Genomic DNA, 25,256 nt, shown 5'->3' with positions numbered 1-25,256 from the left:
TTGTTCCTTGATGCAAAGCAGGCTGCCACTGAGGACAAACATGATAAAACTTGTTAGAGTGGAGCGAACTAAGATCTTCCTGCTCTACACATAGATAGACAGCAGATTCAGCTCTGCATTTCTAATAACTCCCAGCTGTTTGTGCAGGAAAAGCACTGCAGTAGCTATTCTCACCTTGTTCATTGCAGCACTATCTCGTGTCTATTTGGGTGATGAAGTGGAAAGACCAGGGAGCAGTGTAATGCATTACTTCAGGTCCTGTTGAATGTAGCTACCATCAACATTATGTGTTTCAGTAGACTAAAATATGTACTTGTCGTGCATCCAGAAAACTCCATGTTCTCTGGTTATGCCCTAAGCTAGTACCCACACACGATCCAGACCCGCAACACTTTGGAAGAAGGTTGCACTGATTACAATTATTTTCCTTTTTGGACTGTCAGATGGGCTGTCTGCTGTGCTATTTCATGCTCTCCTTATCTGCTTCTCTTTCCATGGTAATTGAGGATGGCAGTAGGCCAGTGAAAGTCCGGAGTGAGTGAGTGAGTGAGTGAGTGAGTGAGGGGGGGGCGCGGTGAAGGACAGAAACAGAGGAGACAGAGAGAGAGCTGCTGGAAAGGGCAGGCTTTCATTCAGCAAAGAAACATGTGCACTTCTCCCCATATTCAGTGTCTGTAAACCTGAGGCTGTGAACAGTATTGATCACTGGCTCTCAATGAGAGGATTAACAGGGATTCACACAAGGGCTTGGACGCTTACCGGTAACTTTTTATGTTTACTTGTGGGTGTTTTCTTGTGAGGCAGCATGCTGTATTTCTGAAATCAACTTTTTTTTTTGTATGTTTTGCAGATTTAGTTCATGCATGCAAGTTGCAACTGTCATGTGTTTTTAACTATGAGACAGCTACGGTCCAGAGGGCTGTTTTTTGATTTTATTCAATTTTCAGTGCTGCACATGTTATAATTTGCAGATTAGCAGCAGTTTAGCACTGTTTCAACATTTTCTTCAGTGTCCTCTCCTTCGTGCTGCAGAAGTTGCATATTGAAGACATTAAGCTCAGTTATCAGTCCCTTGTTTGTGCTACTTTCATGAAAAGAATGAATGGAATCATCGCAAGAATTTTCCTGGCTATTCCACTTGTCGTAAATGGATATTTCTTACATATTTCCTGCACGTTGGATAGCGGCACCACAGCTTTGCATGCACCGTGCTCATGCAGGTTTTTAAAGATGTGAAAAATTGCATGCACACGAAGAACAACAATCTTTGTGACTAGAGAAGACAATATCAGGCACCCGAAAGTGAACATGTTGGCTGGAAAGTGATAATACCTGTGTGATTTAATGTTTTACAAGACATTATTTAACTTTGTGGATTAGTTGAACAGATTTCTATGGTGGGGCTTGGCTTTCCCTTGTTGCTTCAAGAATTTGGCAGCAATAAATCCCCCCCGATCTTGGCAACTGCTGTTCACGCTGAACAGCAGTTGTTGTTTCTGGAATGGAACAACTTCCTTTTGCCAAATTTACAACAGATAACTATAACTTAAACGGTTCATTTGGAGTTGAAGCCTGCTGTTGCATTACATAAACTACAGGTACAAAGCAAATAGAAAAGCCTGTTAGTTTGTTTTTTGCTTCTGGGCTCAATAATTCACTTGATTGAACTTGTTAAGCACAAAATCTGTGGTCTGACACTGTGATTAAAATCTGGGTGATGAGTCAAAGTCGCCCACCCTGAACAAGCGAAATTTTATCTGGTGAAATATGAGATATCATTTGCTCCGCAGCTTCCTTGTCAGCACATCCAGCTGGATCTAAACCACCACTAAACCAAGTCTCAAACATTAAATCTTGCTAATTCTGCAGAGCATTGCCAGACAAACAGCAGGCTCAAGTCACAGTTACTGTCATGTTGTAGATATTTCCACAATAAGTTTGCGTAGTTAAATATTCTACATACCAACCAAGTGTCCAAGTGTCTGAGCAGCTGCAATAAAAAAATAGGGATCACTGGGGTCTGGTGCTAACCTACAACACCAGTGCACCTGCTAATTCCACTACATTATGCATGCATTCCAGCTCTGAGCATTATAGCACGGCACGTGTAATGTTGCGAGTTTATTCCTGGATGGAGGCTGCTTCCCTTCATCACGACTACATGTGTTTGGTCACTGTCCACAGCCGGAATTTCACTGTCTGATGGTGTAAATGAATTCCATGTGGCCTGAGCAGAGGTGTAGAAATACTCAGTTTGGGGAAAGTCAGTTGAGGGGAAAGTCATTCTGCCTAGACGCTGCCAATGAGGGGGTTTTCCAGCAGCCTCCTCCAGCTCTCTAGTGGGGAAAAATTCTGAGGGGAATGGCTTCCAGCTTAACGCCTCCTTCGACTGTGTTACTTCAACGCTGAATTTACACGGTGGAAAAATGCAGTCATGTTAAAGAGTGTGACCCCGTCTTTGGCTGCATAGAAATAAAAGCATTTGGGAGGCCAAAGGTTACATCCTGGCCACTGTTTTGCTGACCTTCGCATGCCGCAATCAGAATCAGCCCTGAATAAGGTGTACGGTCAGTTCCTTCCTATCAAATTCCTTCCATAAGCCTTGTTTTGTATGTATATCTGGTCCTCATTTGTGACTGCTTCCTTTTAGGATGTCAGCAGTTTCTTTCTTACATGTGCTGGAAAATACAGTAAAAGATAATTAAATAGCACAGCAACAAAAACAACATGCGATCAGATGTCTGCTCTCTGCTGACGTGCAACTCTCCAGCTGCAAATGCAAATGAGAAACTCATCGTCATCTTCCCTGGTTCTTCATGTCCCCCTTCATCTCTGACTCCATCAGCATGAACATAATAACCATCATTACACTCCATTACAATGTTACATTTGTTTGTAGCAGAATTGAATGATATTAACGTTCAGATATAAACTTGCAAAATGCAGTAAGTAGCATGTATGTAATATGCTATTGTTTTGTACTTTACATTACCTAATGTTAAAGGACAAACATTTTGCATTTTGTCTTGTGTTGCACGTTTATTCATTCAAATCCAAGTGGGATTTGTTTGCCATTTCTGAGATGGTGGTCATTTGACCGTTTAGATTTGGTTAGTCAACCTCCTGTGTTCAGATAAACAAAACCAATCTTACAGCCAACTTGGAGTTAAATGCTAATAAGCTAATGTAATATTTTTGCTTAAAGCAGGTGGGCCTGTACTTTTTCCAATGAACGCACTCTTAGTCTGGTTTAGTAGCATGCTAACATTTGTGTTTGAATCAAGCACAGGCAGAAATTGAAAGTGATTAAGATACAACTCATATAACTGTATCAACTTGGATGTATTGTAGGGATGACTAAACTGTGGTGGCGTTGGTGGAGCGAAAAGTTGCATCCAGTCTCTTAGCAACAGTCAATGGCGGTTTCCTTTAACTATGACCACTACAACATGTTTTGGCAGCTACATTATGAGAAAAGCACTAAACTTGACAGATGGTGGTGCTGGTGCCAAATCAGGGGAGGACTCACATGGCTTATTTTTAAGTGCACTGATAAACGACCCATTTTGCCATTTGGGTGTGAACTTGTTATTAGGTTACCTTATCAAGATATTTTACAGAATACCATCATCACAGGACATGGTTATCTTGACATATCAGCTCTTGTGTTTGGAAATCTGTGGAGGTGTAGCTGAGGCATTTCAACAGTCAACCACACAGACAGCATGGATGTTTTTGTGCAGGTGCAGAGTGGGCAGCCTCAGGGCTGAGTACAGAGAAATCATTATAGATTGAATTAAAAATAACAAGAGAAAAAACAGAATGGTTCTAAAGCAAAACATGAGCACTAACACGGCTGTTTCAGCAGAACCGTCTCCATGGATGAATGGAGGAAAAAAATGGCAGAAAACCAAAAGACATTAATCATATGTACAAACTGTTTAGCAGCTAACATCTTCCCAAAATGTCAGTTTCCAATATGTCCAGACATGCCAGTGTTTTGAAACATTTTGCCAGGGTGTAAAATAATCTTACTCCAAGTAATGACACCCCTGGTGACATAACAAACTGTAAGTGCTTCAGCAGCATGTCACAGTAACTGGCTAAAATTACTTCATATGCTGATGGGAAGGAAGGTATTACAATTGGTTTTATCCATGAGGGAGGAAAAGTGTAGGAGTGAAGCTTTTCTGGGCAGGCCTGTTGCCTTTGGGCCAAGGGTGGGCAGAGAGTGACAAATGGCAGCAGATTTGAGGAAACAGCTCATAATCCCACAGGAAACAGTGAGCACTGTTTCAAGGGTAGTTGTGGTCAGAGGTTCAGTGACTTGTTTATTTAGTAAAGCTGACAGTGCCATGTGAGGATGTGGTAGATGAGGCTTGAAAGGAAAATGCTTAGGTGTACCGAGGCAGCCGAGGCTACAGTATGTACTGTATGCAGCCAGACTGGAAAGATAGAGTGCACCGCATGGAGGATGGATGCAGAGTTTTGAGTATAATTTAGTGGTTAGAGAGTGAATTAAGGATTTGTGTATAGCAGTGTCTGTGGCAGCAGTGGGAGGTAGGAAGTGAGTACAAGGGAAAGCAAACATTGGCAAATGGGATTTGCACTTGAGACCCGCAGTGACATTTAACCACATTCAGGTTAGAGGGTTGATGAGTGCTAACCGTCTCTTTAAGAGGCCCTCAAATAGCATGGTGTGCTGTATGGTTTCCCTTTGCGGTTTAGTACTATAAGAAAGATTATGAACCATATATCAGTGTGAAGACTTGTCCTGAATCATGTCTTAATATCCTTCCATTACACATCAACTCTACCCACAAGTAAATGAATAGCATTTAACTTTGGATTTAAAGTTGCACTTATCAGTATTTTATAAATAAAGTCAATCGAGGAGGGTGAATGTGTAATGTCATGTAATGTAAATGATCAGTTGACCCTGCAGGTGTGTTTTAGCATCTTTTACCTCATTGTTTTGGTTGTAGAGTTACTGTAGCAGTTAGCTATTGAACATAGTGCAACTTAAGAGCTAAAAGGCTCTCAGGAGCTGGAAGAGAACAAAAACGGGATAAACAAAGAGTGAAAATTTGGCTACCCAATAAATAAAATAATAATAATAGAGTTAATCAAGAACAGTGCACTTTTAGTTGTTGCTCTACCTGTTCATTAAACCTCCATAATAACAGATTTTTTTTTTTTTTACAGTTTTGATCAGATTTAAATTGTTCCGTATCGTTCTCAATTATTTTGACATTTAGCTGCACCATTTAGCTTCAGGAAATACTTACTTTCCTTAACTGCTAACTAGACAACAACAAAAAAACAACCAAAAACTAAAAAAAAGAACCAAAGAATAACATAAGTCACATACACAGCATTTGAAAATGAGTCATAACACATGCTTACAATGTGAATGTATGCATGAATTCCTGCTGTCATGCTTGAGTCATGTGTATTCTTACAAAGCTGAATCAGATCACCTTCATCTAACCCCAGGTTGACCTTTGGTGCATCATTCAGAGAGACAACTTGATCTCATTGCACAAAGGCTGCTAATTTGCATGTATTGGCAAGAATCCGTTGCAGAGTCTGGCAGCATAGCCAAGAACTTTGTCACAGGTAGCCTATCAACCACCCATTATTTGATCACTTGTGTGTTAAACTGCTGGCAGAGGGGTAGTTTTGTGTTGTTGTTGTTGTAGAGTTCTGAGCTTTAAGTCTATGGTGAAGTTAGGAGCCAAAACAAATGGCAATCAAACATCTCAGTAATGGAAAAAAACAAAACAAAAAACACTAGTCTTGGACATTAACTTCTGTCAAGGCAAAAATAACTCTGGGACCACATGTCACAATTGCTTGCATTGTCCTTTTCTTTTTCCCTGCAATACAAAGCATGTTTTTCCCTTTCCCCTTAGGTGCACAATTGGAACTTGGTACTGCTGCATAATGGGTTACAAAGCGACATCCATGCATTGTGTCTTGAGATGCCTGTGCTTCATGCTTCTCCATTTGTTTAGTGCAGCGCAAGATGAAGACATAAGAAGTAAGAGTGCTTCTGTCTTCATTTTCTCACACCTTGTTTTGCTTTTTGTCCATAAATTAAAAACTGCCATATGCATACAACTGGCAAAGGTGATTTCATGTACTGTAAATTAATTTGATTCAACATATTCCACCAAACTAGACTGTTAATTACTGCAGCCATTATAATACACTGCTAATTGTTTATTTCCTGTCTGCCTCAGGTTGTAGGACAGCGCCATGTGATCTGGTCTTTATTCTAGATGGCTCATGGAGTGTTGAAGATGTCAATTTTGAATTAGTAAAGCGATGGCTTGTCAATATAACGACAAGCTTCAACATCGGAACGAAGTTTACACAGGTTGGAGTCGTCCAGTACAGTGATGACCCTGTTTTAGAAATACCTCTGGGGAAGCACTCCTCTACTAAAGACCTCATCAAAGCGATGGAGTCCATTGAGTACATGGGGGGAAACACAAACACAGGCACGGCCATTAAGTTTGCTACAGACAAACTGTTTGGCCTCTCCGAGCGTGGCCCACAAGGCATTTCCAGAATCGCTGTTGTCCTCACTGATGGGAAGTCTCAAGATGAGGTTTTGAAAGCAGCAGAGGCAGCAAGGAAAAAAGGAGTAATTCTGTTTGCAATTGGTGTTGGGTCAGAGACAGAACCGTCCCAGTTGGGGGCTATTGCGAACAAACCATTTTCAACTTATGTCTTCTCTGTCGAGGACTACAAAGCTATTTCCAGGATCATACAGGTCATACGACAGAAGCTGTGTGAAGGTAAGTAACTGCTGTTTTTTTTTTCAACTCAGATATCAAATATCACTGTCTTGACTGCATCAGTGGCATCTTTTCAAGCCCACACTATTCCATTGGTCATTCTGCCTCCAATCTTTCCAATCTCCCCAGTCTTGGTCTGTTTCACTGTTCACTGTTTTCTCTTGCAGAGACTGTTTGCCCATCAAGAATTCCCGTGGATTCCCGTGATGAGAAGGGTTTTGATATTCTGTTGCATTTGAATTTGGCCAAAAAAGCAAAGAGGACACAAGGGGCATATTACGGCTCTAAGGCCTATGAAGTGACATCTCGAGTTGACTTGAGCACAACTACACGGTAGTCATCTATACTTTTACTGTGTCATCAACAACATCGTCATCAGTACAGGCATAATTCACTTTGCTTAACATTTGTCCATTCAGGACCCTGTTTCCCGACGGCCTTCCTCCATCCTACGTCTTCGTTTCCACGCTGAGGTACAAAGGATCTGTAATGATTGAGGAGTGGGACCTGTGGAGAGTGCAGACACGCGATGGAAAACCGCAGATGGCGGTAACTCTAAATGGACTGGATCGCACCGTCTCTTTCACTACAACCAGCGACTCACCAAGTGGAACGCAGACGGTTACATTTTCTCAACAGACAGCCAGGGTAACGCAACTCTGTACATTTACACACTTAAAAGAGAGGTTAAAGACAAGGTTGAAGTTTAATGCCTCGAAAATGAGATGGCACATCTCAAGGGGCTATCCTGTAAAATAAAGTCATAAAGTCATAATGAAAGTGGTAGAACATGTTACAAATTCTGAGTTATATCAAGACACTACAAAGATGCATTATGGAAATGTAGGGCCCAACATTTCTGGAACTTAGCTCATACTACAAGATACAAGTTATAAATATCTCTTTAACTACTGCTTCAATGTGGACCATCAATGAGCCAATATTAGATTGTAAGTCAATATTAAATCAACGCAACACATGCAACAGTCAAGCAAAAACACACTCCCACTGCATGACACAGGTAATTAATGTCAAGTATATTTCAGCAGGAAAGCTGCTCCCACTGGGATAAAACAGTTGCCTGTTCTCTTCATTATTTTATACAACTCTGGCAGAAACAGATTAAAATCAACCTCTAGGATTTAAGCATCAGTCAGACGTAATCTTTTTTATGTAATCAATAAACTCTAATCCTACACACCCTTTTCCTTTCAGTGTTTCTGTTTTATTGTTTGTATTTTGTCTTTATCGGAACATTTCCAGGGTGTACCATTGTACTAACAACTACCATTTCCTACTCTTTCTCAATGACTAAAGAAGCTGTTTGACGAGAAATGGCACCAGCTGCGGCTGCTGGTCACGGAGGAGGATGTTACTCTTTATGTTGATGACCTGGAAATAGAAACCCTATCCCTGGAGCCCCCTGTTGGCATCTTCATCAATGGAAAAACCCAGATTGGAAAATATGTGAACAAGGAAACAACAGTGCCAGTAAGTCTATCTGCATCATCATAAACTGCATGTTGTTTGGTCCCCAGAGAGGTAACCCAGCACTGCGTCAACTTGAGTATACACTCAGATTTAATGAGTAGCTGATATATGGTTCAAAAGGCATCACACAGCACTGCACGGTTTATTGCTGCCTCCTCAGAGACATGCTAAACCCTGTGGATAATAAATCTTTGGCAAAAAAAGAGCCCTTTTTCTCCACAAGGGCTTATTAATCTTTGTTTTATTTGTCTCATTTGGCATCATTTTCGGCAAAAACGCTGTATTTGTAATAAATCATAATTGTGCTGTGTTGTAATTTGCTCTGCAGAAGGCTGGATGGTGTGAACTCTGAGCTTTGAAATAAATGCATCCCTGCAAACATAATATAACATTGTTATACTGTATAATGACACAGCTTTGGTAAAATTCTACACAATACATCCTTTTATTCTAACTGTCAGTATGATGTATTATGAAACAATAGCACAGACCTACTCCTAAAATACCTCAAACACATATGTAAGCAATTAGGGAACTTTGGCATCGTTTCATTTGTGGCATTAATGATGATGAATGAAATAATGTAAAATAAATTCAAATCAAAGAATGAAGCCCCTGGTTCATCTGGTGGTGGCGAGGGTCAGTGCAGAAAGTCTTTTATTTTAAATGTACGAAATAAAGAATATAATTCATTCATGACAGACACTTCTATATCATGTGTCAGCCATCATTTTAGCAGTGAATATTAACATGAATGCAGCTTGGCAGGAAATGTTATTGTGTGTACTGACCCACAAAGCCAATGTACTTATGTAAGACAAATACATCTATAACTGCAAACAGATTGTTGTAACTGGACCCCTTAAAGTACACCGTGATTAGACCACAACGCAGTTTTAAACAACACAACAGACATTCTTATCATGTAAGCCACTATCAACAAAATGTCAACTACATTATTTCAGATTGACAGTCATGCACTGGTAGTAGTGTTTTCATACAGCTGGAAATAATAGAAATCACATGTGATAATCATCTCTCTGCTCACGTGGTAACTGAAGTGAAACGCTTGACGTGCTGGAGCCATGTCTTTTACCACCAACATCGACTAAATACCAAATATCGGTGGATGGTGCAAAACACTCCCAACCACTGAGGGAGGTCTGGCAACGTGTAGCTATTCAATGCCCAGTGAGGGCACTTATCTCTCCTTTAACAGTTAAATAATAGCTATTTCAATTCATTAGTGGCCAATCACTGGACTAAATGTTGCAAAATTACCCCAGTATTACATGTTTGTTTGTTTTGTAAGCTTGTTTCGTGTCTCGAGAGGAAGATGTGAATTTCACAAGATGTTCCTCTTCTTCTTCTTCTTCTTTCCAATGTGTTTTAGTTTGAAATTCAGAAACTTCGTATCTACTGTGACCCCGAGCAGAATAACAGAGAGACTGCATGTGAAATACCTGGAGTTGTAAGTACAAGAGACTGCTTGGCTCTTTGCTCAATTACATTTTTTCTTTTTTTTTAGTTTCAGTCCAAAAGCAACAAAGATGACTTCTTCTCACCTACTTCACACCTTATCCAGCTCCATCTGTTTCTGCTCCGCTGTGGTGCAGCCATTCCTTTCATCATCACTTACCTCCACACCTCATACGGCAGGGCATGAAATCACGCTTTCTTGCTTTATATTTCACCAGTACAGTACACCGTAGTGTTCTGCGGCGAAGGTGTAAACTCGGCATATTCATTTTTATGTCGCATCTGTTTATGCATAAAACAATTTGCTGGAGGAGGAGAAGGAGGAGGAGGACCACATGGCTCCGCTTCAAACATATTGCGCTCAGTATTTTTCTTTTTTTTTCTTTTCCCCTCTGTCTGCTGGCAAAAAATGTGTTTGTGAAGCAGTGGCCCATTGTTATGTTGGCCTGGAAATTGCTCTAACCACAAAAGCTTTGCCAAATTACTGTTTTTAATGTGAAGCTGTTGGATAAAAATATCAAAGAGACAAGATGAGGAGCCTAAAATGACAAAAGCTCGCCAGGCGCTGGTGCTTCTCTCCACTCTCTCTGTTCGTTTCAATGGTTTATTTGTTATGGAATCTCCAAGTTCAAGTTATCAATTTCTGTATGAAGTTAAGTATCAGACTTCTCTCTGGCAGAATCTCACATATTCATCACTCATATCCAAGTGCAAGATCATTAATTACAGAGTGGAGCAGGCTAAATATGCCACCTGCATTTTCTGTTATTACAGCCCTTAAAATCTGTGTTTTTGTTTCCTTCTGTTTATGTAACTTTTTCTGAAATCTGATTTTAGAAAATGAGCTTTTCATGGTCTTTTTTAAAAGTGAAATAATCAAGAAAGCTATTTATCTGTAGAATATTATGAAAAAATGAAAATTGCACACTAGTTATGTTTGTTCCTTACAGTGCTCCAACAGTCCTGATTACACTGAACCTACTCAAGAACCGTGTGTTTGTCCTCCTGGACCCCCTGGACTTCAAGGAATGAAGGTCAGCTGGTCTCTTTCCTCTCCTTATTTGTCCCATGGCATGTTGTTGTTTTATGTATCTCAAAAGAAAACAGTGCCACTCTGAAAAGCACATTTCAGAACATGAACCTCACACACTTGGATCTCAGACAGTAGAGCTTGTCCCTGCTTCAGCAAACCCTCACTGCTCAGACAACTGGTTAAATATTTACTTTAAACAGTGGAGGTCTGTTGAGATTGAATAAGAGAAAAATTGCTTAATCTTTAACAGTGTCAGTTTGTGTGTAAACTGGAGAATGACAAAGAGACCGAATGGCTTCTGTTTGGGCGTTAGCGCACACACTCTCTCTCCTACAGTTTCGCTCTGAGGGGATCTCTGCTGAATTCTCCAGCGATGTCTAAACCCTCCTTCCCTGTGTCAGATAATTATGTGATGAGCAAATGAGGTTGCAATTTACCAATAGGTCAGATCCCACTGTCATTACAGCCTGTAAACACACACTCCCTTCACGCTGTGTGGGAGGTTTCAGAACCTTTTATCTCTTAAATAAACATGTACCTGCCGAAAGTGTACAGTTTAACAAATTATCCAATGCAACAAATAGCCTCTTTTCTCTACTTAGCCAAATTGAGGCTTTCCATTGCGAGTGAGTCACAATTATTCTCGCAAGATCCTGTTGTACTGTACTGCTCGCTGGAAACAAACCAGACCACTGCTCAAGATAAACACCAACTAGAATGGAAAATTACCAAACTAAGGAATAAGCCCTGCATCTCCGTTCTTTATTGATCACAGGGCATCAAGCAAATAATAGCAGCCCCGGTCATAAAAAACCTTTACACAAGGACCTCAGAGAGATATAACCTTAGCAACAAAACTTCATAAAACCTACATGGTTTCAGGCATGTTTGTGTTTATAAGGTCAATGCTATGCTTTTACTACATTTACTAATAGATCCAAAATGCTGGTCTGTTGCTGGCTCACAGATGTTCCACAGAGTGCCCAAGAGTATCTTACATGAGATGGTTTATAGATAAATAAATCAACACTCTACGCTTGAGAAAGTACGCCGTTACCAAAGATGCTTAAATGGATTTATTCATGCTGCTGCAATGCAAGTTTTTTGAGTAACACATGACTGAGTGACCTTGTTGCTGTTTCTATAGGGAGAACAAGGAAACACGGGCAAACCTGGTCAGCCTGGACCTGCTGGTGCTGATGGTAAGCCTGTGAGTACTACATAGTTCAATATGCAAACATACAGTACATAACTGCCAACAGCAACGTCACAGCAGCATCCGCAGTCGCCCATTTGAATTAACGTAGCCATTAGGTCACGACAATTTGTGCTTGTTAACTGTATGTGGTTAGGGCTACATCCGAGCGCTCAGACACAGTGGTGAATATCCCTGTTTGCTTATTTTTCCAAAGGGTAAATACAAAAACATGTCTGATTATAAGTATAGTGACAGCACAGTGGTGATTTTGTGTGATTAAAACCAACCAAAAGTAAACCACATGTTCTATAGCTTGATCAAAAAAGGGCAGAGACAGAATCCAGCACAGCAGCCCAGACTCACTCAGACAATGTGCACACAGCTGGATTCAAATGTTTAACAAAGACTGTGTTTCTCCCATCCTATTTTGGTTTTATTTAAGGGTATCCCTGGCGTTAGGGGGAGTGGAGGGCTGCCGGGTCCACCAGGAGTAGAGGTAAAAGAAGAAAAAAAAAGAAGATGAAGAAAAAACTCACTTATTCTACCTGAACATTCAATTCAGCATCAGTGATAGAAAATGTAAAGCTGGTTTCTTTTGTTACCTCTGCAGGGGCCACGTGGGTCAGACGGGTACAAAGGAGAGCAAGGGAGGCCCGGTGTTTCGGTAAGAAGGTCAAAAACACATAAGGGTGTTTCATTGTCATTGTGTAGCACTAATTTGTGACATAGTGAAAAGCAATTTTGTAATACTATACCTGTATTTCCAGGGTGAGAGGGGTATGCCTGGATTACAAGGACCGCCTGGACCACCAGGAGAGAAGGTGCTGATATTCATTTCTCAAATGTGCCTCTTCACAATAAGACTGTACTGTGTCTTTGTTTCGATGATCCTGCCTTAGAAGCTCATTTTCTCCAGAATATCCTCTAAGGGAGAGATTGTATGTACTGACCGACGCTGAAAGAAAGCAATCGTTAAAAAGTACAAAACACACACTGAATTTTCAAGGTTTATCCTCTCGTTTTTTTATGAGATCAAATGTAGGATTAACAGGAAATCCCTGCTAGACACATCAACGTGAGCCATTTGAACATTTTTGCATCAATCACTCCAGAAACCATATGTTATAAATATAAAGCCGGATCCCTTGGGAGAGTCAAAAATACAACCCCTACACTGTGGGACGAGAACGCTGTGCAGGGAGAGCATGAGGGCCGTCAGAGACTTTTTAAAACTGTTCATATTTCCTGACTTTTGTTCTGCCCTCAGTTTCCTCAGTGAGCTGAAACACTTTCTCTGCTGCTTTTATAGGGAACCACAGGTGTCTCTTTTCCCTTGTTGCCCTGTGTTTTTTTCCACTCACAAGCATCTAGTCTTTGCCTTCCGATAGTGTTAAGATCTAAACTGGAGGTGCCAGGAAGAGATGAATCAATGCTAGTGTCATGTGAATCGATAATGTAAATCAAAGTGACGTCAGATCCCAGAAAGTCACACCCCCACACAGTGAGGACTGTATGTCCCTGATCTGCATCTGTCAGTTAGAAATAAAACTTTGCAATCCAGGGAGGCCTGGCTGCAGTGTACATCATCTGCTCCAATGTTCCCTGATATCATTAAGGAGAAGGAATACTTTATGTATCAACAGATCCAAACAAAATGTGATTTAGTTCTCTTTTACCAGATAAAAATCTGACAGCGCAAGTCTAGGTCGCAGCCAAACAAAGCCAAAGTATTAAGATGGTAGGAAATCAACGCACAAGTCAGCTGGATAAGTCACACAAGCAGTTATTGACGCTGCGTGTTAGCAGCAGCTGTCATGATATGTATACTAACCTGAGCCACGACGAGGACATAACACCTGTGAGCCGAAATGCGTCAGTACAAATCCAAACAAAAGTGGAGTGAGCTGAGGCTCTTTGGAGCTTTTTCTCATCGCATCTGAGCAGCATTAGCCACAATAATACCTCATTACTGTGAGGTACAGTGAAGTAATGCATGCTGTCCAGATTGCATCACCCCTGTCATATCGTCCTACCTTGTAATCAGTGCGACCACAGGATGACCCCCTGCCAGTTGGCTGAGGTGCAGAGCAGTTCAAGCAGTTAATGTCATGTCAAAAATGGTCTCAGCTGGCTGCAGACACGTGTCTGCACCTGGAGCGGATCCTCCTGTACCATCTGTCCCATTATTAGAGTTTCACTCACAGGTCCAGGATGTATCAATTTAAGGTTTTATTTGTGTTTGGACTGTCCACACAACTGTCTTTGATTCAGTCAAATGCTTTTGGTTTTGTCTGTACAAAAACACAAAGAGAGAGACCACAATGGAAGGCTGAGTTTCTAAAGATCAGGTGGATTTACTGTATTTCTTCCCCCCATTTCCAGTTACAGTTAACACATAAAAGGATTGCAGCTTTTATTAGGTCTATCAAAGAGTTCTTTTTAAATCCGATAATTAGACATCTAATTAGTGTAATGGTCTGAGGCTTGAATGATGAGATGAGTGTCTAGAAGGGGCACCGAAAGTGATTTTCCATCACCAGCATGGCAAAAAAAGAAGAAAAAAAAGAACAGCTGCCAAAATGAGTTACAGCACAGATTTGGAAAAAGCCTTGACCGAATTATTTCAATGAAAAGGTAAAACAGACACCATGTAGTAGTGACATTTCACTGCAAACTCAGTGAATTCAGTTGAATGACCAAGAGAGCATTAAATATCCCCAAAAACATGCCTCAGTCACATTAAACTAGCACATCTGATCCAAAAATAACTTGACTAAAAGCAGTAAATGCAATAATAAAACCAGCCTTTGCATGTCTGAGAAAACAGGAAATACATATGAAACAGTGAAGAGGTCTGGCGTCTTTGGCACCTTCATAGTTCAAACTTCAGCTTTACATTATTCTTCAAGGCTGCCAAGTGAAAATGCGTCACAATTTTCAGTCTTGGCAACTGAATTTCCCTCAAGTCTGGTGCCAAAAGGTGTTTGCCTGCCTGGAGAGCCAGGCAGCTAAAGAGCCTCCATTCAACAGCAAACAGTCTCTGAAGATCAAGATGTCTTTAACAAGCAGGAAGCCACTTCTCGTACAGTTAGAGGGAATCCTCGTCTTGTCGAAAATCAGATTTTCTTTGGATACAAACTTACAAACTACAACATCTCAAATTATTCCCATATTAAGACCACCAAAGGGTGTAGCCTCATTTTCCTGGCACAGACTCTAGAGAATGGAAACTTGAGATCTCTGCTAAATTAAGTCAGAAGTACATAATTCAAGATCACAAGAGGAAGAAAGACTGTCAGACACTTCGCCAAAAAACTGGCAGTTGTTTGTGTGTTCACAGTCTGTGATACTTAATCGTGACCACAACCATTCATCACCTTTGACGGAACATCTTATAGCTAATTTTGTGGGCATCCAGTCTGTCAATCTGTGCTATTGATCTCTGTCGTTTAGTACCTCTGCCAAGGAGGTTATGTTTTGTCAGCAATATTACTCAGAAATGACTGAAGAACCCACAATAATTTGGTGCAGATCTGCATCATTTACTATAAATTAGATTTTTTGTTTTTCTCTGAAGTCTGGTGTTTGTTGTTTGTTTGACACTGACTCTTTAGGAGGTCTGTTCTCTCTCAGTGGTATTACTTACTTTTATTGTCTGCATTCATTTAGACAGAAATCAATGTTATTTGGAGCTTGGGGAGTGTACAGTACAGTACATGCCGGTTAGAGCCTCAATGTCCCCTCTACAACTTCCAATCCCAATCCCAAACAAAAGCCTCTGTGACGGCCAGATTTGTGCTATGCAGCTATCTCCTTACTGACCACAAAGCCCTTTTACATACAAAATATCCTGTTTACACAAAATGACATCACTTCCCAAAACCAGTCATCCAGTAGTAAACATTGTCGTCTGGTTGTATGCTGAATAATGATGTATCCCCTCTTAAGCCTGATTAGCATACATTTGAATACTGGGATGAAAACCCAGAGGAAAACACATTATGTAATGTCCCACTGTGTTCCAACAATCACTCCGCCTTTATTACTCAGAAGATTTGATAAAACAGTGACGCAGCAACTTAAGTTTATGCAATGTTCAACAAACACTCAACATGTACTTCTAGGTCAACCAGAATGACACAGTGAAACAAGTCACTCCCTTAGGTTTCAGTGGAAACGGTTTAATTGATCGTCTCTCTCAGAAAAACAACTGCTGACTCATGCCAAACACTGACTGCATATCTACGACCATGTGTGGGTTTCACAATGGGACTATTAAGTGTTCACATCCCACAACTTGCACTCCGTGATCCCCTGTTTTGCTTGCTTCACATATTTGAAATGTGAATGATAGATAATTGGCACAACTAATGATCATTTCAATCTTGTAACTTTTCTCAGGGCTCTTTTGGATCGCCAGGAACTACAGGGTTACCAGGGACAACTGGCCAAGTGGTAAGGCTGCCGACACAACAGTTCTGTCTCTGAACATGACACAGAAAACGGATCAACTTTAACTTGGATGATGTGATATATCCAGGGAGAAAAAGGAAGCATGGGACCTCCTGGGCCGCCTGGTTATCAAGGAAAACCTGTATGTATCAAATAAATCAGAACCAAATCCAGATCTTTTGTGCTGTTATAAGTCAGTGTCAACACCCTTTTCTCTGATTTTAGGGCCTACCTGGCAGAGATGGAAAGGACGGATTTCCGGGTGGACCTGGTCAAAAGGTCTAGTGTTTTGACAGCACTGTAAAGTTACATCATGAAGCTCGTTCAGGGATTTGGAGAATAATAGAAGCACGAGATTGGCTGAATGTGCAGAGTCTTAAAAGACTTAACTGTTCCCAAAAATCATACTGTTGATGTTGTTGGCAACCACGCATATTGAGTCATACAGTGCTGCTGTCCCCTTTGTTTTTACAAGCTCCATTTGACAATTTTAGCAAACATCAAAGATCGAAGATGTCTTCTTAATAAATCCAGCATGACATGTAAAATGATGTTTATGTGTCAAATTAAGGCCTCGTTACTAGAAATTCAGATGAAAATTTACTGTATTAATAATATTTTTATCTCTCTGATGTATTAAGGGAGAAGCTGGGGCCAGTGGCATTCCTGGTGCCGATGGAAGAGCAGGCCATCCTGTGAGTCATAACACAAATATTACTCAGTGTACATGTTTGGTGTTTTGTAGGTTGCTACTGCTGTTATTGCTATCTTGCAATTTACCACTTGGACCCCTAGATGTTCAGGATTTGATGCAAAATGTGATGCAAATTGTGCATGGATGAAATATGAAAAAGTCTGTCATGTTGGTTTAAGGTTTAAACTTTTCACCCAAACATTTTAAAACAAGAGAAGTGGAGCTTTATATGTGTGTGTGGTCCTTTATATTACGGTTCATGGAGTTTGTCACACACAAACGCAATAAATTGTGGCTGACATGAATTAATCTAACAGAACTGTAAAATAGATACATAATGTTTTTACCATAGCAAGACTGTGTGTTAACATATTGTCAGCAGTGGAGAGAGTACCCCTTAACAGCCAGTAAATTAGGGGTATTTCCCCTGTAGTTCATCCCAGGATAACCCTGTTATGTAACAAGCAGACTCAGGCCATAATCTTAGGCAGTGAAAGTAACTCATCGAGGGAATGCTGCGGCTCTCTGGCAAATCTGTTTTAGGAAGAAAGTGTTTCAACTGGGCAGCCACCCCGCTGATCATGATTATAAGTGTCATCCAAAAGTTTGAGATGGGTCTACAGAAGATGAGTCAGTTGCTCCACAAGGCTGTAAGCCATTTCCCCCACAACCAGAACAATAGAGTTAGCGATGTATCCAGGGAGACAGGATTAGTACTGTACTTCCTCAAGTTAAAACAAGATGAAGTTAGCACTCCCAGTGTGGGCCCCAGCGTGAGGATTTCTTTACCTATAGGTTGAAATGCAAGTGTCTGGGTGGCTCTATCTACAGTATATCCCCGTCTCTCAGCTTGACTGTCTAATGCATTCACTGTGCACATATGTTTCTCAAACTTTTGTGTGAGACAACCGCTAAGCATCTGCAAGCGTTTATCTCTGAAGAAAACAGCTAAAACAAAAAAAAAGAAACTAAAGAGTCTTCCCAGGGCACTTTTGCTGTGCATGTTGAACCAAATAAACTTTCAATGTATTAAATTTATTCTCTAAATCAGTATCTGCTGTTATACTTTTTTTTCCCCCCACAAGTGCAATTTAAATAGCAACTATGTTTTGTCTTATTGTGTCTAGCTGAAAGAAAGAAAACAACTGCAACAGCCCACTTGGAGCCTATATATTTCATCACATGCAGATTAAACACTAGACAGGGCTCCACTCATGCACAATGATGCAAGTTTAGTCTGAGAAATGAATTCAAATATTCTTTTTTTTTTTATTGCAGTGATTATATTTACAAAATATAACTGGTGAGTGTTAGCTGTTGGCAGACATGTTCTGCTGCACCAGGACCAGTTCATTTGATTGCTTTTATTGAGCAACTGGCTTCAGTGGTTATTGACACAATGAAGTAATTATTTCAGAACTGTGAAAGGAAGTAAACTGGAACGTGTGTTTAGTACCAGTTTAGAAACATTACTCAAGAAAAATTAGGAACATAACTAAGGACCGAATTGACAGGGGTCTTGAAACTGCCGATCAGCATTAGTTAACCTGTTTCCTTGCTGTCAGGGATTACCTGGATCACCTGGAACTGCAGGCCTGGATGGACAAAAGGTAACAAACTCCAAACTGATGTGCAAAAAAAAAAACTGATCAGTGGTCTATTTTACTCATTCTCTGTGACAACATTTGGTTGATACGATTCTCATTTAAGGGGGAAGTTGGTTCACCTGGACCAAGGGGATTCACAGGATCATCTGGACCGCCCGTAAGTTGACAGCTGCCGGACTGTGTATGCACTTCACATCAGACTGTTGATACTGAATCTAAGGGGTTTCTTCTTGCCTCTCTCCTTCAGGGTGAAGTTGGTTTACCTGGTGAACCCGGCTCAAAAGGACTAATTGGACCCAAGGTAATCATGACCGTATTGTTAGATGATGCAAAGTTACAATGCCACAAAAGCGAGTAAAAATAATGACTTGAGTTTCATTTTACCAGCTGACATCAAAAAGTTTTAATACAGTCTTTAAAAAAAGGATAAACTGTTCACTAAATATAATGTGAATTCATCCCTACATCCCCGGGGCGGTGAGCGCGCTGGATCAAACTGTGACCTAGAAAATCTAACACTGCAGATCGACAAGCTGCAGGCCAAGCCATGTTATGATTTAAATTCTCAACCAGCAGCCAAGCCTTACGTCGTCCAGCGCATATGGCACAGTCTCATTAGTTTGGATGAGATTAAATCTTTGCTGCCCTCTTGAAATGCAAAGAAAAGCAGCTTGGGTCAGCAGCATTATATGTTTTGTTTGGTCACTGTTTTTCTGAAATACACTTTAGAACAAGTAACGACCTCTTGGCCACACTGGCAGCGCTAAATTAAGCGATGATCCGATCTTACTGCTTTCGTCAGTGGAATTTTAGTGGAAATGTAAGCAGTCTGGGCTTGTCTGGTCTGGACGTTCTGTCTCCTAATCACTTTTCATTAGCTGATCTGCCTTTAACAAGCCAATGTGTATTGGTAAATGGCACACAAGTGAAAACCTAGTTTATGGACAGGCAGGCAAAGACTTTGATTTTATGGCTGAGCTTCAGCCTGCAATTACTGAGGCTTGTTCAACTGGAAAAGAAAGCATTCGACTAGACACAATTAAACATCAAACTGCCATATCCAAAAACCTCATGAAGGTATGCTGGAGTTCCTGCACGCATCAAGGAAAATTAATTATGATAAGAAAGTGAAAATACCAACTGCGCTGCGGTCAGTGATTTGAAGTAGATTGGATGTTGTTTCATTGTATGTTCTCTGTAACACAAGACATGTTTTATTTCTCAATCCAGGGGAGTAAGGGGGAAAGTGGAAGTCCAGGTACACGAGGAACGCCAGGGTCCACGGTATGTTTCTGTTTAAAGTATCTAACATGAACCAGGTGGATTTATGTCTGACTTCGAATACTGTAAAATGCATCGAATCGATTAAGGTGTGAGCGAATAAATATGTCCATAATGCTATTGCTTTTTTTTTTTCATGGTCGGTTTTTGAATAAATGCCTTTAAAGGGAAGTTCCGGGGAGCCAGGAAGTGCAGGTCAGCCTGGGCACCCGGGCATGCCAGGCCTGAAGGGCAGCAAGGTTGGTCTGCTGTGATTTTATTCTTTCTGACCATGTTGTGACATTATTGTCATTTCTCTTTTCCTTTTCATCCAGTGGAAACCTTGATGTGATTAAACCTGTGATTATAATGATAGTTCATCATTTGCCTCTGTTTGCTGGTCATGGTCAACCCAGTCAGACAGTTTACAGTATGTCCATTGAAATTCTAGTTGTAATAATGCCTCTGCTTCCATACCAGCAAACACCTAACGTTACTAACACTTTTTTGGGTAGTAATTGTCATCTAAGCTACTTTTTTTCACATTTCATTTGGTCATTGACAAAAGATGTTAAAATAAGTCAAACATCTTTACTGCGATAGAGCGAAGAAGGATGTGTTCTAGCAATGTATTTTTTTCTCTCTGTTATGTGGAACTTTTCCTGCTATAAAACATCTATAAAATTATGAATCATGTCTTTGTTTTTTTTTATACCAGGGACAAAGGGGAAATCCAGGGGAAAGAGGAGAGATGGTAAGACTAGAAAAACCTTTAGACAATGCAGTGAGCCTGTTGACCTCTGTGCTCCTATTATGACACTTGGATCAAAACATACTTTTGTCATAAAAAGCTGTTACCACTGGAGCTTCATATCAAATCATTTTTGTAAGCTTGTATTCAATACTGTCTGCAGTGGTGAATCCCGATTAGTGGAGGAATATATTACACTGTCTTAATTCATCTAATATAGAAATCACTATATTCCAATGGAAACAAAGCCTCATTTATCATGTATTGGGTTTGGAAAATTATTATGTGTCAGCTATATTTTGTCTTTTGGAAGTACAACTGGATGCTTTGCTGTGACTTCCATCATGGTTTTCTCCATTACAACACACTGGATTAATTTCATGTCATGAAAACAAAATCAGCTCTGGAATGCAACAGGGAGGTTCAATCATATTTATGTAATCAAATCTAATGGCTTTTAACGTGCTGCGTTTAAACCACATTAGCACCCATAAATACTTCTATAAATAACATCTGTAATCTTGAATTGAGATTTGAATCTTCAGTGCAACACTTGATGCTGCACTTTCACTATAGACTGATGTGTGGAACATTAATTTCATGGGTTTTTGTGACTGTGCCCTTTATGTTTTTAATCATCAGGGATTGAGAAGTGAAAAAGGAGAGCCAGGACGACCAGGCAATCACGTGAGTTTCTTTTGTTCAGCTTTGTAGTCTGATGATTGACAATATAACAAAATACATTTTGAGAAAAAAAAAAGACAATTTCTGCTTTTCTTTGAAGATGTATCTGATTAAAGACATTGAGAGATGAATTTGGAAATGTTGGTGTCTTATGGTCGATACTTATATATTTATAAATGCATTACCTCCACCTATTTTTCTGTTGAAAACCAGTGTGCCTTAAAACTGGTGAACACATTAAAATAAAAGGGATTAATTGGAAAAGTAAGTCATGGTCCAGGGAACAAATAGTTTGAGTGTCTTGAGAGTTGATAGTGCCACCATGTGGCCATTTACAAAACACTATAAACATTTTTTCACTTAAAACTTCTGAGTTATGAAACTGAAGAGCAAAACTTTTGTTTTCCTCGATCCCTCGGTCCAGAACTGTACTTTACCCAAAGAAGCTACACACAGTATCTGTGATCTATATGTTGATCTTCTCCTATCTAAATGCAAATGTTTTTTCTCTTTTTTTTATCATGTCAATGAAAGGTATCCAAGATTTGCTAAATGTGGTTGTAGTCATTTGGTGAATACACTCCTTCATTGTTCTGCCAAGTTCTTCAGTCATAAATTCCCATCATTCTTGAACACGTGGTGCAACATGGTCCCGTTTCAGTGTGATCCTGCAGAAATCCAGTGCTGTCTAGCCTACAGGTGGTGCTACAGCAACATGATGACTAATAGCTGGTCTTAACTCAGCAGTCATAATTATGACTCTTTTTAAATTAAAAATATTTACTACAATATTTATGCCATATACAGTATTTCCAATTTTAGAATATTATTGTAAGATCACCACAAATGCCTGTTATTGTGTGTTTTGATTAAGATCTAAATGCCATTTATGGTTGAGGATTGTTTCTTTCTACTGCAGTTTTTAATGACAGATCCTGACTTTGATTGACAGGGCTCCACTGGTCCAATGGGACTAAAGGGAGAGGTATGTTAAGCTGATTACATTAATTACTCTACCTCCATCTTACCTGAATTATCCCATGCACTGCCAACACTGGGCTTGTATTTTTGCCAGAAAGGGACAACAGGGGACCCGGGGCAGAGAGGTCAAGAGGGTCAAGCGGGACGGCCTGGACAGCCCGGTCAATCAGGCCCACCTGGCCCTAGGGGGCTTCAGGGGGACAATGGTCTACCTGGCCCACCCGGACCTGAAGGAAGATCTGTATGCATGATACGTGTTGTGTAAACAGTATTACTGTTGATCTTGTATTTTATTGTGATGTTTTATCTGAGATTGACAGTAATTGCACAGACATTTACTGTAGAACCATGTGATCCATTACTTTGTTCCAGGCAAGTGAAATGTCAGACAGTCACATTCGGCAAATTTGCAGAGACATTCTTCAGAGTGAGTATCATCAAAGACAGACTGATGATTTGTTTCTCTGTCTTTGATTCACCGCACACATCTGAAATCTTGTCATTGTCCATCACCCTAGCTGAGCTGCCTTTATTGTTGCTGAGCAACCAGCAGAGTGGCTGCACCAGGTGCCAAACCCGGTCTGGATCTCCTGGTCCTCCTGGTTTACCTGGGTCCCAGGGACTCCGGGGTCTTCCTGGACTTTCTGGATCCAGGGGACAGCCAGGCCACCCGGGTCGACCAGGGCACCCTGGTATGCACGGGCTCAAAGGTAAAGTCAGTGTCATGTTCACAGTGTGTTATTTAAACTACTTTATGGGATGCTCTCACAAGGACACTTGCATTTTCAGGAGAACCAGGTTTTGAGGGTGAGAAGGGGAGTCCTGGTCGAAGTGTGACTGGAGAACCAGGGCTGCCTGGACCTCCAGGTAAATTAAGAGGCTTCTTATTCGTTTTCACCAATTATTTAATTTATTATTGATTTTGTTTACGGAAAACCACGTTGGAGCTATAGTTTGACAAGGTTCTCATATTAATATCAGTCCTGTGTACAACTGATTTTATGCTGGCGTATTACTTTTATCTCCTCAGGTCCAATGGGTCCCCAGGGGTACAGTAAATCAGGTCCTCCAGGTAAGCCTGGACCCCCTGGTGTAAACGGAGTAGAGGGTAAAAATGGTAGTCCTGGCATCCCTGGCCAGCCCGGGGTGTGTGATCCATCCATGTGCTATGGTAGCATGATGAGGCGGGATCCTTACAGCAAAGGGCCAATCTATTGATGTAATGCAGCGCCCCTGCAGGCACCAGTCTAGAGCTGATGTGGAACAAACAGTCATTCTCAGGAAGATCTCATCTTTACAGTTGTCTCTGTCGTGGAAACAAAACGGACCTCTTCTAACAGCTTGTATGTGATCTCAGACAGTCAACAGAACTAGATCCTATCACCTTTTCTCTATTGGTATTCTGTATTATTATTCAGATGTGTTTGAACATGCTTTGAGGTTTTAATGGGGATAGAATTAACAATTGGCCCCATGTAATACCTCTAGTATCAACACCTTGAACTTTCCCTCTGGGCAAACAGCTGGTACATTTTTCCATGTTGCCCCCTGGTTTTGCTTCGTTGCATGTTGCTGTCTAGATTTTCACAGCACATTGAGTGGGTGCTACATCTTACATTACAAAACACAACTTCTATCATCTATTAACTCCAATTTCAGTGATTTCACCATATCTGATGTCAGAAATTGGCACATTTCAGCACAAAACTGTGAGTTTGATTTCCCATAGCTGATTACGAGCTGCTGTAAGCCTGCGTTCCTGAAGCATCCAGTTAGACTGTTAAGCACTTAACTGTTTATGAAAAGCTTTTACAACAGCGTGTCATTCAAGGTAAATTACCCCCTCCCCCTGAGTCCATTCATGTGTCATTTTATTCCAATTAAAAAGAAAATTGTCAAAAAGTTTTGCTATCTGAGAACATGCTGACATTTTACTTTGAATTTTTGTCATTTATGTTCCTGAAGCTTACCTTTCATTACTGTAGCAGGTATTTTATTGTTATTTATGAAAGAGTCACAGCTGTGTATTTCAGCAGTGACATGTCTTAAGCATCATTTGTAATTTTATTTTGTGACTGATGGTGACTTTTTAAATGAAAATTTCTCTTTGTTTCCTTTGTTTTTTTTTGTTTTTGTTTTTTTGTTTTTTACTAGAATTAAAACATCTTAATGATTTGTGAACCTAGTTTGTCCTCTGCTTTCGGTTTTAAGCTTCTGCTTTATTTCAAGACTGTCACATCATCACTTTCAACTCTCTCTTGGAAATTATGGGGTGTGGTGGTTTTGTGTTTGTGTATGTGTATGAGTGTGGTGGCTGTGGAACAAAAAGGAGAGAGAGAGAGAGAGAGAGAGAGAGAGAGAGAGAGAGAGATCATCACCTGGGTCTTCCACTAAGGACAGCGCATTAGGAAACTTGGATACCACTACAGAAAGTTTGTGTGGGCGGTGTGTGTGTGTGTGTGTGTGTGTGTGTGTGTGTGTGTTTTAGAGAGAGACTTCAATTAAGTGTTTGTGCACTAGATGGCGCCATGTGGTCACACAACATGTCCTGGAGTCAATTTACCTTTGTGGGAGCTTCATTTTTCCACTTTGGACAGCAGCCACCCATCACATGGAAACCTCTGATTATTTATGATTTTAATTATCCCAGTGCACTTGAACACACTGTTTACTTCAGGTTCCTCTGAGAATGGAGCTCTCTACGTCAAACCTATTTGCCTTAAATTAACTTTTCTGTGCTCAAAGTAAGTTCTTTGGTCTTTTGGGAGTTTATGTAATTATGAAGATGGAAATTGTTATTGGATTAAGAGACCTGCAGTG

The 25,256-nt window shown here is 40.5% G+C and overlaps 1 protein-coding gene across 4 annotated transcripts; it reads left to right on the top strand.

The window, feature by feature from the left end:
• The first annotated feature begins 585 nt into the window (after positions 1-585).
• col21a1 (collagen, type XXI, alpha 1) lies at positions 586-24,619 on the top strand. 4 transcript variants are annotated; one of them, XR_015037763.1, is made up of 29 exons: positions 586-761; positions 5,916-6,043; positions 6,246-6,806; positions 6,974-7,139; positions 7,226-7,454; positions 8,124-8,297; positions 9,691-9,768; positions 10,727-10,810; positions 11,957-12,019; positions 12,450-12,503; positions 12,618-12,671; positions 12,775-12,828; positions 16,409-16,462; positions 16,548-16,601; positions 16,685-16,738; positions 17,101-17,154; positions 18,719-18,763; positions 18,864-18,917; positions 19,008-19,061; positions 19,991-20,044; positions 20,209-20,280; positions 20,739-20,774; positions 21,414-21,458; positions 22,408-22,440; positions 22,535-22,677; positions 22,809-22,863; positions 22,955-23,146; positions 23,226-23,303; positions 23,467-24,613. XR_015037763.1 is itself a non-coding variant. In XM_085800258.1 (29 exons), exons 2-29 carry the CDS (start codon positions 5,947-5,949, stop codon positions 23,652-23,654), a joined length of 2,880 nt encoding a protein of 959 aa, XP_085656384.1. In that variant the 5' UTR covers positions 586-761; positions 5,916-5,946; the 3' UTR covers positions 23,655-24,619. The 4 variants fall into 4 exon arrangements, 3 of the variants coding, with proteins under 3 accessions (XP_085656384.1, XP_085656383.1, XP_085656385.1); XM_085800258.1 differs by having other exon boundaries at positions 8,127-8,297; positions 22,531-22,677; positions 23,467-24,619; XM_085800257.1 differs by having other exon boundaries at positions 22,531-22,677; positions 23,467-24,619.
• The last annotated feature ends 637 nt before the right edge of the window (positions 24,620-25,256 follow it).

This window comes from Trachurus japonicus, chromosome 15 (genome assembly GCF_045865225.1).
Source record: "Trachurus japonicus isolate A0001 chromosome 15, Traja_1.0".
Classification (NCBI taxonomy): domain Eukaryota; kingdom Metazoa; phylum Chordata; class Actinopteri; order Carangiformes; family Carangidae; genus Trachurus; species Trachurus japonicus.
Note: the sequence above shows the minus strand (reverse complement) of the source record. Positions and strands in the feature narration are given on the sequence as shown.